The 14272-nt window shown below is 47.1% G+C and overlaps 1 protein-coding gene across 1 annotated transcript; it reads right to left on the bottom strand.

The window, feature by feature from the left end:
- LOC128709985 (tachykinin-like peptides receptor 99D) lies at positions 1-13495 on the bottom strand. Its single transcript, XM_053805024.1, has 9 exons — positions 13278-13495; positions 8836-8996; positions 8442-8616; positions 2593-2793; positions 2328-2478; positions 644-840; positions 423-565; positions 251-316; positions 1-107 (listed from the first exon to the last, which is right to left on the bottom strand). Exons 1-9 carry the CDS (start codon positions 13493-13495, stop codon positions 1-3), a joined length of 1419 nt encoding a protein of 472 aa, XP_053660999.1.
- Positions 13496-14272: the final 777 nt, after the last annotated feature.

The following is a 14272-nucleotide window of genomic DNA, read 5'->3' as shown; positions in this document are numbered from 1 at the left end:
CTAATCCTTCACCGGCCGGCCCTGCGGATTGTCCTGGGACGCACAGCACAGACTGGTGGTTTGATTCAGCTGGCTCGTCAGCATCGTGTTCACCCGTCGCATGGGACCTGGTAGAGACAGAGAGAGGGAGTGAGGAAAAACGGACAGGGAATTAGAATTGCCGTGCCGTGATGGGTTCTCGCGGGCGATTAAGATCTGTACCGTGGACACGAATAAATCGATTAGTCGTGCGGTTCGTTGCAATTCTTACCGGTTTGCCATTTCCGCTGGCCGGTCGGCGACTGGGAACCGTTGTACAGAAACGACCGTTCGGTATCTGGAACGAGTGAAACGGGACGGGACGTTACCGTGGTATGGGGCAAGGCCGGTGACCACCCGCCACCCGGGCGGCACACCCACGAAACCCCCCGGCTAATGCACACCATTTCTTACTATGCGCAAGTGGTCCGGCGAACCGGAGCACGAGTAGCGGGACGTACCGGTGCGCCGGTGGCTGCTGGCACTGTCCGGTGTGACGCGCACGAACGGACAGCAACGGAAGAACTGCTGGAACCCACGGCGAAACCTAGCCCGGGAACGGAGTAATACGAGTCAACCGTTAGTGTGTCGGGAGGGTGGTACGGTGGCCACCACACGCGCTTACCGCGAGTTCATCCAGCAGTAGATGATGGGATTGTACATGGAGTTGCTCATCGCGAGCCAGTAGATGGCAAGGTACACCTCCTGGATGTACGGTTTCTTCGTCAGCTCCGGATAGTACGACGTGAGGATGAAGTAGATATGAAACGGAAGCCAGCAAACGGCAAAGATTATCACCACAATCATCATCATCTTAACGACCTGCGTTTTGCATCCGGGGACAACGGCGGCACGGCGGCACGGTGCCGAAGCATTGCGGAAATGGAAATAAAATACGACATTAGTTACGACGATGAGCTAATGAGTGTCCGCGGTTTACACGGTACCCCAGGGCACGGTACTGGATGGCAAGGTGGAATACCCCAGCGAGTACAAAAACAGGAGACACAACGACATTTCCTTTCCCATTAACGGTGTGATTGTCTAGCGCCAAGAGGGAAACATGGGAATCCTTCCTTTACTGGGTTGATTGGGGCGCGTGGGCAAAGTTTGTTCCCCTGGCTGAAGTTTCTCCATCTGCTAGACCAGTGGTCGGCAACCTTCTGCGAGCAACGCGCCAAACATCATGCCAATACACGTGCAATCTGCTTCAAACAGCCACAATGTGAACGAAAAGCTGGAAGCTGTTGATTTGTTTGGGAAGACCCAGGGAAGACTTCAAATCGTTTTCTATGAAGTCGATGACTGGGCATCGTCCCGCTAAAACGGCCGATCGTTCTGTTTCCACCTGAATGTTGCTGTTTTTAGCCAGCATTCTTATGAAGCCATTACATCCCAAGGGTACAAAATCTTATTCCAAATGGCATGAAACTTTGCAGTCCTTCTAGAAAGGACCCAAAATGGGGGACTAGGATGCAGTATTTCCGTTTGGCTATCTTCAGAATACGAGAGGTCCGAGGAACAAATATTACATTTTGCCATACAATTTTTCTACTTTTTCTTCGTTTTCTTGGAATTTTGCTCAACAATATATTCTAAAGCTTGTCTTTAATCATTTTATCTCATTGTTTTTCTTCGGTAAGTACTGCCGAGAAGTAAGTAAATATAATTTCTTTTGAAATTTTAGATGATCATTTTCTTAACTAAATTTTTCCCAGACTAAAGATTTACAAATTTTTTAATATAATTTTTAGAATATACTTTTAATGAAAATCTTTCATTCAATGCACAATAAATATCTATTAAATTATGGTATCAACTTGGTGCTATATAGAAAAAGCTGGGTGAGGCACACACCTCCAGGAGCTTAGACAATCGAATGCAACGGTTATAGAAAAATCCCAAGTTCTAAAGGTAATTTCCTCAATGGCATGAATTTATTAGTTTGAATGCGTTTTTTTTCTACCAATTTGTGGGGAAATTTTAGCAAGCTTCGATCAACGGATGGATCATTTTTGACGAAGAGCCACAATAAAAGTACCATTTGCCGTACGCGGCTCTGCGAGCCCATACTTTGCCGACCACTGAGCTAGACAGTTATTTAAACGATGCCCATTTTCAACGAAACTTCCATCATTAGATACTGAAGTTACATCCCCCCCCCGGCTTTGGCTCTCGTTTCTTTCTCCACCGTGCGCAAATGGAAGTTACCGACAAAAACTTTGTCCATTTTGACTGACGAACAACGGGAATGGGGGAGGGGGAGGGAGAGGGATACATTCCGGTGGGATTTCTGTTTTCGTACCTACCCGACGTTTGCTTTTGATGTTGTCCAGCTGCCGCTGCGTGCATTCGCCAATACTCTTGGATCCCCACAGCTCCAGCCCAACCCGGGCGTACGTGTACGTCATTGAGCCGATCGGTAGAATGTACGTTAGCAGCATGAACACGATATTGTACCTGCGAAGCCACCCGACACCCCCCGCGCCCCCACCCCAATTGCAATTAGTTCACTTGGATGTACTGCTTCCGCGTCTGGTAAGACTTTGTGCGTGCTGGCCCCGTTTTACTTACACATACTCCTGTCTCGAGTGGTTCGATGGACCGTCCGGCCATTCGGCGTAACACAGGATGTGGTCCTTCATCGGGTAGGTCGTGAAGAACAGTAGCGATGGGCAGGAGATGATCGTACCGACGATCCAGATACTGGCCGCAACGCACAGTGTTGCCTTCTTGCCCATGCGAGGCTTCAGCGGGTTCATGATGGCTACGTACCTGTGTAGTTATGACACGAAAATAGTGTTTGTGTGTGTGTGTGTGTGTGTGCTGACTGGTTAGATCTGGTTTTGACTTCAAACGAGCAGTCCGTAAGTTGCTTTCTGCAACAGACTGGCCGCTTCGTACGTACGGGGCGAAAATCGACGAGTTTTGGGGCTTCGACGGCACTAGCCTACACTACAGAACAGATCTCATAGACACACACACACACCCAAACACACCGAGCAGTGTCCGAATTAGTCCGAATCATCCGAAACGAAACGTCCCGGGGTATTAAATTAATACAATTGCATTAGTGCGCTTCCGTTCCGAGCCATTTTCGCAAATGATTTAATCTCATCGTACAGCGAAAGGCGCACACGGAAGGCTAGCGCCAATGGCCACCGCTTCCACACCATCGGAGATGGGTTTCTTGTGAAATGTTCCGAACGCCAAACCGAAAGCTGACCCACCAAACTACTGGTAGAATTTCCCACATAATTTCCTAGGGGGTGTTTTTTTCTTATTTCGAGCTCGATCCTGCACTGCACTAAGCAGTGAAGTGGAAGGCAAACGAAGGTAAGAATGGCAGAGAAACAAGACACGAAAAGTAAAAACAAACAAACACACACACACACAGAGAAACTAATAATTGTGCATCCTGCTTAAAAGCACCGATGCAGGCGAGAGATGGTTTCATCTAATTGTCCAAATTAAATATTCATCACTCGAGAGGCTGCTCGAGTTCGCTTCGCTCGAGTCTTCTGCGAAGCGAACGGTTAGCCGTGGCGCGCCCGCTTCAACTTCAGCCGAACCGGCCCAACCAAGCGCGCTCGAAGCTGGCAACAGATGGGTTGGGAATTGGACGGAACGGGATGCTGCACTCGAAAGCGCTTTTGAATAATTTATTACTTGCGCATAGTTTTTCGGGACGAACAGACACAAGCACGAACACACACAGGCATTAAATGGTAAGGATGTTGATGATGCGATCATTTGGCCGCCCCGGGGACATGTTCGTGTTTGGAGCGAATGGTAGCGCACAAACTAGTGCGGGGAACAGCAACACAAAAAATAGTGCAGGAAACTAACCAAAAATAATAACGAGAAAGAAACACACCCCAAACATGGAGCGAAACCGAGCGAAAACATCCGACAGCCCCGTTGCCGGTTCTTGATAATTTATTTGAAGTACCCTTCGGTAACCTTTAATTCCGGCGGGATTCCGGCGGGGGGAATTTGGGGGGGTGGTGAGGGTGGGTGGCACTTTTTGAACGGTGCGATAAAGATAAGATTTATGAAGCGAAAGCTCATCGAAATGCGCCGTTGGAAGGGGACCGTTGCCGCGGGGCAGAGGGTGGCCGAAAGGTGCGTGCGGGGACGGTGTGTGTGAGCCGCGGGATAGTCGTAACGTCTGGGAAAGTGTGTTTGCCGGCTTAGGATAATGATCAATTAAGAGATAGTTTGCATATCAGCCTCGTGTGCATTTATTTGTTCGTGCTAAGCCGTACGGCCGTAGTGACGTAATGACAGAAATTATAATTTGTTAGTTTAATGCAATTTGTCTCAAGGTTACATTCCTTCGGGTGATGTCCTTCGGAGGTAGAGATTCCGCTACGCTTCCGGCAGTGATTGTAGCCTTGTTTCTGTGGTCCTGTTTCTCGGTTCTCACCTCGAATGCTCAACTTAATTCTTATTTATTATTATAATCTTACTTGGTTTTATTCCTCGCCTACGTGGTACAGGGTGTACCACATGAAATTGTGCAAATGCTCTAGAAAATTATCTATTAAGTTTAAAGTGTATTGTAAACAATGTTTTTCGACCGATGTCAAGTTTTAGAAAATTGGTAAATTGGCGTTACCATTCCAGCAACGATCACCTCAGCGACAGGGGTTGTCGAAAGCTCATTGTCTCATCATCGATCCGGGGTTACTGTTTATCATCGCCAAGCACAAACTTGATGTTACGGAGAAAAGTAGGCGGCAAAATCATTCAAATTGTGTCAAGAATTACAGAATTAGAAGCTAGCGATTTGCTCCTGTGCGCAAACAAAGTACAGTGCAAAGTGTGGTACAACGTGTAGTGTGCGTTCTTTAGTTCATTGGTTAGTTAGTTTGTAATCAGCAAGACTGTAAACTGGAAGATCTACCTCAAGGAATCTTCTGGCCTGTTTTAGTTACGTGACACTATGAAGCCAAGGTGCTCACCTTTTTACCCAAGAACATGAACCCCGAAAACGCATCAAAACTATGACCCTTCAACAAATATTGGGCTTCTGAAGGCGCTTCGGAAATATTGAAAAAAAGTCAAATTTTAAACAGACAGGACGAAAAAGTGATTATAAGTACAGAAAACATGCAACCAGATGTTGTACAGAACCTGATGGGAGCCTGAAATAAACTTGCCAAAAGCATATTTAAGTATTATATTTCAAATCCGGAATGTTTGGAAAGGAATTGGTTCGCTAGTTCATATTCTACAGCGTTTCAACCGTGATGCAAATTTGATGTGGAACACCCTTTAGAAGCAACTGCTAAACTGGAATTCTTGATAACCATTTGACCTGTATAACTGTCTATTTCGGCTATTCGTAAATCAAGTTTCAACTTGCGAAACAGTAGACAGTTGGGTAGGATCCAAGCTCCGATAGTGGAAGGCGAAGGAAGGAAGGAAGGAAGGAGATGATGGGAAATTCACAGGAGTTTATCCATCCGTAGTAAGAAACCTGCTCTCATGTTGTGAATAGGATCTTTATCCACAAAACCCTGCTTTCCGATCGACTGCCTTGCCGGCCGTCCCATCTACCTGGCTGAGAAGGTGTAGTGCCTTCAACATTGTTATGACAACTACTCCCGTCAATTGTGAATAAATTAGAATCCAAATAAGACTCTTCGAAGCGAAAGCTATCGCACGTGGTGGGCTCGAACGGGCCTTCAAATAGTCTAAAATTGGTGGGACTCAATATCAGAAGATGTTTAAGTTTTACCTAAAGACAAACTGACAAAGTTGCTCACTTACAAACACATTACTGATACTCCAATAACTTTGAACGTAATGAAGACGAACTCTCGTCACCGCTGAGGCCGTACACCTTCGGAAATAGATAAAGTGATTAGAGTGTGCTTCTTTAGCAATTTGCTTACGTCAGATTCGTTTTTCGGGAGTGGAAAAGTTTGGCCAACACACATACACGAAGCACCTGCAATGCTGTGCACGTACTTGAGGCCAGGAAATTGGACGACAACCTGTACTCCTTGTCTTTGATCTTTTTAATCAGAGCATCTCGTGCTGTAGCGGCATTCTTCCGTTCTGGAGGCTTTTAAGATGAAAAACACCGCTTTAATGCTGCAAAGTGCAATCACACAAAGTATTCACGGCTAAGTAATGTGGAAGTGCTGTTTGCTATGTCGAACCTTTTTACCATTTTCGATGGTTTGCGAAGGAGAGGGATGAAGAACCTGATGGCTAGGATATGCAGGCCGAGCTGTGGAACTGGAATTTCATCAAGGTCTCCTAGCAGTACCTGAGAGGATGGAGAGCTGTAACGATGGACCTAAGTGAAAGCCGAGTAGTAGAGCCATCATCAGCCGGAGTGCTTGAAAATTAAGCCTCGTCCAGGACAACCTATCCAAGAAAGTACAGGACAAGCCAGTCAAACAATAATCCTCTGCTTTGCGAAATACTAAACCCGCATTGTTTGTGTTCGCATAAAATAATTAATGTACGGTGTGGGGTGAGGCTCCAGGGTTTCCCCATCAAATTCAAAAGCGTTTGTAAGAAATTGATTGAAAAAGCTATTGAAGAAGCCTAACATCTTAACGCGCACAACGAACAGCTATAAAAGTGTGAAGCCGCCTGAATGTAGGAAAGGAGAGAGCCCTAATGGAGGATCTCGCATGGTTTGCGAATGATAAACATAAGCGGGCGATAAACATTGTGCCGCATAACGAAGACACGCTGCTTATTTTAAAACCATTAACTTTCGCTGTAAGGTACATCGCAAGTAGCCGCTTTGTTCCAATTACAGCGTACCGTTAATGTGCGCGTCGCACGTACACTCGCACCCATCAAATGCTACTCAAAATGCCAACTCTAATCACTATGTCACCAGACTGGGGTGTTTGATTTGTGGACCATAAAAAAAAACAACAACAACCAACCAGCACAAACGCACTCGGAGGACCGGCAGGCGCTTATGCTGGCTGTCTCTCCCGGCAAGCCGGTCGCAGGACATTCGCATGAAATATGCGAAACAATAGATCGCGACAGAAATACGCCAAAATAAGTGCTAAGCACACCCTAACAATCGCTAAGCTCACGGCTCACAGATTGCTTTCCCCGGTCCCACGCGGCACCGTTGTTCTCTTCGTGCCGCCGTGCGATGGAATGTTTATTGCTGACCCTGAAACAAGCGGCACCGAAGCCCAAGCCGTAAGGGGACACCGAGGGTGGCGTGGCGCATGTCTCTGTGTGTGTAGCTGTGCAAGTGTCTCCATGTTTGTGTGAGAAAAAGTAAATCCTTCTTCTTCTTCTACCCAAAACGAGCTGCAGCTACAGCGCGACATCGGGGCTTCCGTCCGGTTCGCTTCACCCCCGGGCCACCGAGCAGTAACGGTACCGGAACGCATGAATGACGCGACTTGACGTGAAGCGAAGCGAACGCGAATGGCGCGTTTTCCGACTACGTATGCAAAATCGCTTTTTAAAGCTTAACTTTAAGCACTTAACCATTGTGTGGTGGGTTTTAGGGGTAGCAAAATGGAGGGCTAGGAGGCATCCTGCTCCTCCCCCTTTTCCTTTTTTTCCTTTCTCTCTCTCTAGCGTACACTTGAGAAGTAAAATTTTCAACAAACGGATAAATACAGTCGTCATCGTTCTGTGTCTCGCTGTTGTCCTCGTCGACGTGTCCTGGATGCCTATTATGCGCAGCCTGCTGAATGTCCTCGTCTATCTCCCCTTTTGTGCAACAATTCGTCATTCTCCAACTCTCCCCCCCCCTCAATTCAGCCCCTTTTCGCAGGCGAAACGTTTGTTTTCTCGTTTCGCAAACATACGCCACACCAGCGGGGCCAAAGCGGCTCCGTTACGGATGGGTGGCGCGAGAGCATCACTACACAACCCGAGGACATGCTCGGGTCGCCCCGCCACGTGGCCTGACCGGAGGCAAGGTGGTGCGAGCAAGCGTGCAAGAGTAATGAAGATGAAATGATGAAGTCAAGCGAAACGTTTATATGACGAAAAAAAAAAAAACCGCCAGCAACGGAAACTGCTGTCGGTCGGGATGTGGAATGATGGAATCGGTTTGTTTTGCAAAAATTAAATAAAATGAGAAAGGGTCCTTTCCGGGTCCAGCCGGATGTTTTCGGTTCGGCCCGTTTGTTTGTGTGTGACTGAGTTCTTTTTTCTGCTGTGTTATTTATTTATTTTTATTTTTCAACCACCACTCGGCTGGGCGTTGTTGTGCGATAGGCAAGATAACGTTTTGTTGTTGTGGATCAGTCCACAGGATGGGGCACTTGGATTGTTAGGAGGCTTTAGGGAGGGGAGCGGTGGGGGGTGGGGGGGTAAGCGGGGCAACATAAAAATATATTTTTGCTTCGATGCGTCGAGAATCGCACCCTTCTCGTCACTCGTTGGACCGACGATGGCCAGCTGCTACCTACCGATCTATCGCGATGGCCATCAGCGTGAACACGGAAGCGCATATACTGAGAATGGCAACGAACTGTGATATTTTGCAGTACATTGTCCCGAACGGCCAGTCCAGGTACAGCATGTACGTGTAGTTGAAGGTAACGTTCAGCGTGGAAACCATTGCGTCCGCTATCGATAAATTAACTGCAACGGAGAACGAAACGAAATAACAACGACGACAACAACAAAAAAAGCATTAGCCCAAGCCCCGGAAATGAGTGAGGGCGCAGAGTGCAAATTAAAACGTTCCACCATTTTGCGCTTGAAACCGTACGAGCGTAAGTGAACTCCATTGGCGCTCGGAGTTCGCAGAATGGCGGCTCCGCCTGGTGTGTTGGTTCGGCACCCGATCATATTACCTACCGAGAAAGTAGTTGGTCACCGTGCGCATCCGCTTGTGGGATAGGACGATCCACACCACGATCAGATTACCGACGGTGGCCGTAATAACGATGCCGGCGAACAGCACGTTCCACACGATCAGCCGCCACAGTGGCAGGGTCGAAATAAAGTCCATATTTTGTCTACACACAGCAAGAAAACGAGAGCGAGAGAGAGAGAGAGGGAGATACACAATGAGAAATCAAATACAATAAAAATGCTACTAAAATATGAAATATGCACGAGCGGTGACATCCGAACGGTCAACGAAGCAAGCAAAGCTGACCGCCCTATTTTTTTCTCCATTTCCGGCATCCAGGGCAGGTTGAAGATGGCTGGCTGTTGCTTCGGGCAAATGGTTTGCGAATTGAATTCATTAAATTTCAATTGAATGAATCAACAGGATGTCGCCGACATGAAGAGCAGTGGCTGCAAAACGGACGTCAACATGTCGAAGAAATTATTCGCCCCATAGCGGGATGCTTTTCCGGAACATTGGATGAGTACGGATGTTTTGCATGTTTCGATGATGACCGTTGCGAAGTAATTAGATTAACAAAAATGTTGTAGTTGATGTTAATTAACTGTGGACGTCCGAAAGTACATCTACAAATTCTTGGAAGATTTTGTTTTGTACCATTTGTGGTGTTTGTTTTTCTTTTTGTCGGTTGATTAATCATTGGATTATTAAACCCACTGCTTGGTAGTACATGTTTTATCTCACACGGCTAGTTTTTATCTATTTTCAGAGTGCATTTAATCATTGTTGGACCTTGAGAAAGTATTATTGAAGCCCATCACGAATGTAATGGAGGCGCCCAGTGTCTCACTGCTTTTATTTGGCTGCGTACGTTAATAAAATCGCTACATTACTTCCAAAACGCCAAAGTTGTTTACAAATGTGAACCGGGGGATATTCACCAAATGTGATTGTTCAATACGAGAGAATATGGATAGGTTTTTAATGGGTATAAATATCCACTATACACAGCGACATTGTTGAGTGTGCTGTTAAGACTTTCACCTCAATTGAGAATGTTTAAGGCCGTCGGAGAAACAAGGGCTATTCAATTAGCTATATTGCGGTTGAATCTGAATATGTAATCGATTATGGCAACTGTAGCTCCAGTAATTGCCCTGACATTTATTACCAAGCAGTCTAGCAATCGATGGAAAGGATGTTGTGTCTGTGGTTATTACACAATCTAACCCGAGATAGGTGTCCTGCTCTTATTCTGCTCTCCATTTATAGCGTTTAGTGGTTATCTTATACTCGTAAAGTGGCGACGATGGAATCACCAGGAATAAGTGATGTAAGTACTACCTTGGCAGAGGGGCGACTTTTGAAATGTGTTCTATAACTTGTTATTTTAAAACGTTGTTTCCTTGGCAATTTATCAGAAAAAAAACTCAAGCTAATTTATAATTGATATAAACGCTTCCAGTTAATCGATCGTCACCTCTAACCAATTTTCTCACCACATCTCTCACCAACTCGTGATAGTCCTCGGAACAGTTTTGAAGGAAATCCCTCAAACCACCCTACCGATCCTTCAAACAGTGTTGCAAATCAATTCAAACCCCCCTTATCTCCCTCCACCCTCCAATGAAGCTTTAAAATCGCTGGGCCCAACTCCACATGGTGGCGTGAGTTTTAAACATCATAATCAACGTAACGTGCTTCCTGGAGCTTCCTAATTCCATGTTCCTTTTACTTACCGCATGCGACCGTGTCGGGTTACGGTGCCTGGTCTAGCAAATGGAAAACTTTTACTCTCTATGATGTGGTAGGGCCTCACACGATACCCGCTACAAACGGGCGCTCTACGCGTACAATGTGAAGCACACGAAACCCTTGAGAATGGTGCGAAGTTTTGTAGCGTGCTGTGAAGTTGATGCCAGCGGCACAGCTCCGACCCACCACACCGTCTTGCTTTACGCGTAAATCAAAGCGTTCCGTTTGATCGAAACCGTTGCAAGCGTGCGTGCGAGTTTTTTTATGGCTTCTGGTACGATACAAACACACTTGAAAGCGATTGCTAAATGCAGCCAAAATCGTGTGTACATTCAATCCGTAACATGGGTACCCCGTTCGATGAAATCAAACCAGTGCAATCGAATCGCTTATGAGTTTCCTATCAACACAATGGAACACACGCGCTGATTGGATTAGTTCTCCCTGCCGTTTGTATGTGCGCCGCTTTCCTGGCCGATTAGATTGGTGAGCGAATCTACAGCGATTTGTAAAAGCTGTAACAATGCCGTCACACACTCCCAAGCGCAGTGCAAACATTAGCACAATTTTCATCGGTAGTCCGTACGCCGCGCAACGGGGCAAAGCGAGCTGCCGCACTGGCAGCACTCTCGATAAAAATGGCCGTATAAAACTGCCATCGTCCACGGATGGCAAAGTGGATAAAATGCGTTCCGCATGTTGTTACGATTAATTACGCTACATTAATTGTGTCTGGTTGCGGGTGAAGTGAGAAGCCAAACGGTTGGAGGCAAGCGGCCGTGCGGGTGGGTGTGTGTTTAATTGAATAAATTCCGAGTTTTCCACTTACGGTTGAGTAGCGTTTTGCCCAAAATCGAAGTAAAAACCACAACCAACCGGTAGTGGCCGTTTGTGCCACGGTTAAGCAAGACGGATGCGATGCTGGGCGTTCGGTCGGTCGGTATGCACTACCCCACTCGTGATAAGCTCTATATGCACAACTCAACACACTTCAAACTGACCAATTATTTCAATCCGTAGCTGGGTTGCGTCCAGCTCGCAGCTGGACGACGATGCTTTCCGGCTGTCAGAACCAGATGATCGGGACGGGGGAACTATTCGTGTGTTTGTGTATGTGCATTTCGTGCCATTTAGTATCGTATCGTTTCGTAAATGGGTAATCGCTAATGAAATAGTTTGCAACGCTACAGCCGGAGCGAGTGAGAGTGTGTAACAATCCGAAGCATTGCATACATGTAGCGCTCGAACGGTCACATGGAATACCTTTTGGAGAGAAATTCCCGAAAGGGTACGTAGGGAGTCTCTCCTGGGGGAACCGTCTTCTTGGAAAGCAGGACTTGTTTCGGACTGTGTTCGAAATTGTTCCACCGTTCTGCAGGTGGAAGCGTTTTGTGTGCATCGCATGCATACTATTCACATTGCGATTCGTCGCACGTCGCACTGCACTGCACGTCCCGGGCATACTGTTGCATACATGGAATTCTCATTTGCTGCGATGCATTTGTAGAATACCCTTGTATGATTCCGAACTTTCTTCTACTGCTGCTTCCAGTCGTCTTGCCATTACGAGTCTTACCACTGCTCGTAATCGCTACGAAGAACCCAACGCTCTTGCAAGAGATGATGTTTTGATGTTTTTCTTTCCACCATGACCTCGTACTACGGACAATACGGCCCCGGAACCGGCACAGACCTTCTTGGTGCTTCCTCCGGTACATCCTCTGGAACAGTGGGAATCTGGTTCTCATCGACGCTCTCAACAGTGCTTGCAGCTTAGGGTAGAACAATACATTCGAAGCCCCATTGCATGGGAATGGAGCCGCCCAGTAGCGCACTGTACGCCACTGGCTGCGTACGTTTAGGTACGGGTTTTGCATTCTCAGTTTAGCCAGTGCACCATTCCTGAACTGCAAAGGGTTCTTTTGTTTGCTTCTGTTGCACTGAAGAACATGCCAACTACTATATTCCGTACACCGTACGACCCAGGGGATCCTTGGCCCTTGGGGAAGCGGCTCTAGTGCTGGAATGCTTCTCATGACGCCAACCAAGGATGCTCCACCATGGTTTAAAACGACTGCTGTGAAGCCGTTGTAAAATAATAAAAAAGCCGTTGAAATACTCGCCCTGCCCTGGTATGCACCGGTACGGTACGGGAACGCCGGCAATAGGATATCCGGTCGTTTTCGGCGTAGAAGCAAGTCAAAACTTAACCCTCCTGCTGTTTTCACCCGTTGGCACCCCGACCATAGGATAGGATTTGAGTTATTTGCACTTTTATTTCGTGCATACATGCAATACATCGTAGTATCGCTTTCCAAAACCACCCACTCTCATGCACGGAAATTCCTACCGGGCCGGCGAAAGAAGGAAAGGTTTGCCTAATCTAATCCGGTCCCTACACCGCACGCAATCCACATGCATCCGACAAGACTTCAGCCACTGTCGGTGCAAAACTTTGTCCATTCGTTTATACGCCCGTAAATCCACACAAAACCACTTAACACCGGATGTAACAAGCGTGGGAACCAAGAAGAAAACAGTGTGGAAAAACGAGCAGAAAACGACAATTCCGCTGTGCATGCAGTTGGGCTGTTAATTCACGAACGAACGCGTTTTTTTTTTTTTCTTCGTGACATTGAAAAGGAAGGTTGGAAATTGCAAGTTTTAACTGTCGAGTAAGCGTACGTACATGCTTTCGGCCGTGCCGTTCGCTTCGGGATATTTGCCAGCGAGTGTCGGCGGGCTGGCCGGTGTTCCTTCCCTCCAGGCGAACTCCAGCTCGGAGGAAGTCACACTCCAGCCCATCTCGGCCGCACTTCCGTTGGCGTTGCCGGAAGGGCAGCAGCTAGTTCCGGTGGCCGATTTATTTCCTCCCGTCAGTAGGGCCACTGCTAGCTCCATGTTCATTGCTTGCTGCCGGAGACTGGTGCTCGTTGTCTGAAACGATGGAAATATCCGGCAAAGCAAAGTTTAGTGAGATTTATTTTATTTTTCCTCCTCTTGTCAGTGGTTTCTTCCTTAGGTCACTCGTTCGACGGTTGATTACAGAACAAACGAAAGACATTAAATGACTCATTTACTGCAAACACACAAAAGGGCGCATGGTTTGCATCGCCATGAGTTGGTTGTTAAATGAAACTATCACCGATTATGTCGTAATAAACCGAGGTGGAGAAAACAAACAAACGGAAGGATGCGCAAACCAAACCAGATAAGGGTGCACAGCGAACGGGGGAAAATCAGTAAACACGGGCACGAGGGGGTCGGCAAGATTGTCATTTGCCATTAAAAGTTTAACACTAATTTGGGACCGACTCGTACCCGCCAAGTGTTCCCCCGAGAGATGGCCGAACAAAAAAAAAAAACAAAGGGATACACTGCAGCGGGTCTGCGGGTAAAAGGAACAACCGGGTGTGCTTTGCAATTTCCTTTGCAAAACCGAGCAACAAATTGCTTGTAAAACAAGGACCGATTTTTCCGACTTCCGTTTTGTGCGGAACAGCCGTTATTATTATTATGCTCACGAGATTGGTGGCCGTTTGCTGCTGACATATTTTCCCGACCCGATGAAACGCTACCGCTGGGCGATGGTGACGGCGAGCTTTACGGTTTGCGGAACGGTTTGTGCGACGGTGATAGTACAAGTAAGGGAGCGGAAAACCCAACAGCAGCAGCCAACGCTCA

The sequence above is a fragment of the Anopheles marshallii genome, chromosome 2 (genome assembly GCF_943734725.1).
Source record: "Anopheles marshallii chromosome 2, idAnoMarsDA_429_01, whole genome shotgun sequence".
Lineage (NCBI taxonomy): Eukaryota > Metazoa > Arthropoda > Insecta > Diptera > Culicidae > Anopheles > Anopheles marshallii.
Note: the sequence above shows the minus strand (reverse complement) of the source record. Positions and strands in the feature narration are given on the sequence as shown.

What these genes read in the sequence shown, in the direction of transcription:
- LOC128709985 (XM_053805024.1), bottom strand. Translation starts at nt 13,495, where the DNA reads ATGAACATGGAGCTAGCAGTGGCCCTACTGACGGGAGGAAATAAATCG. An exon ending in AACGGCACGGCCGAAAGCAT is followed by an intron (nt 8,997 to 13,277) that starts GTACGTACGCTT and finishes TGCTGTGTGTAG; the next exon opens with ACAAAATATGGACTTTATTT. An exon ending in CACTCGAGACAGGAGTATGT is followed by an intron (nt 2,479 to 2,592) that starts GTAAGTAAAACG and finishes GTGGCTTCGCAG; the next exon opens with GTACAATATCGTGTTCATGC.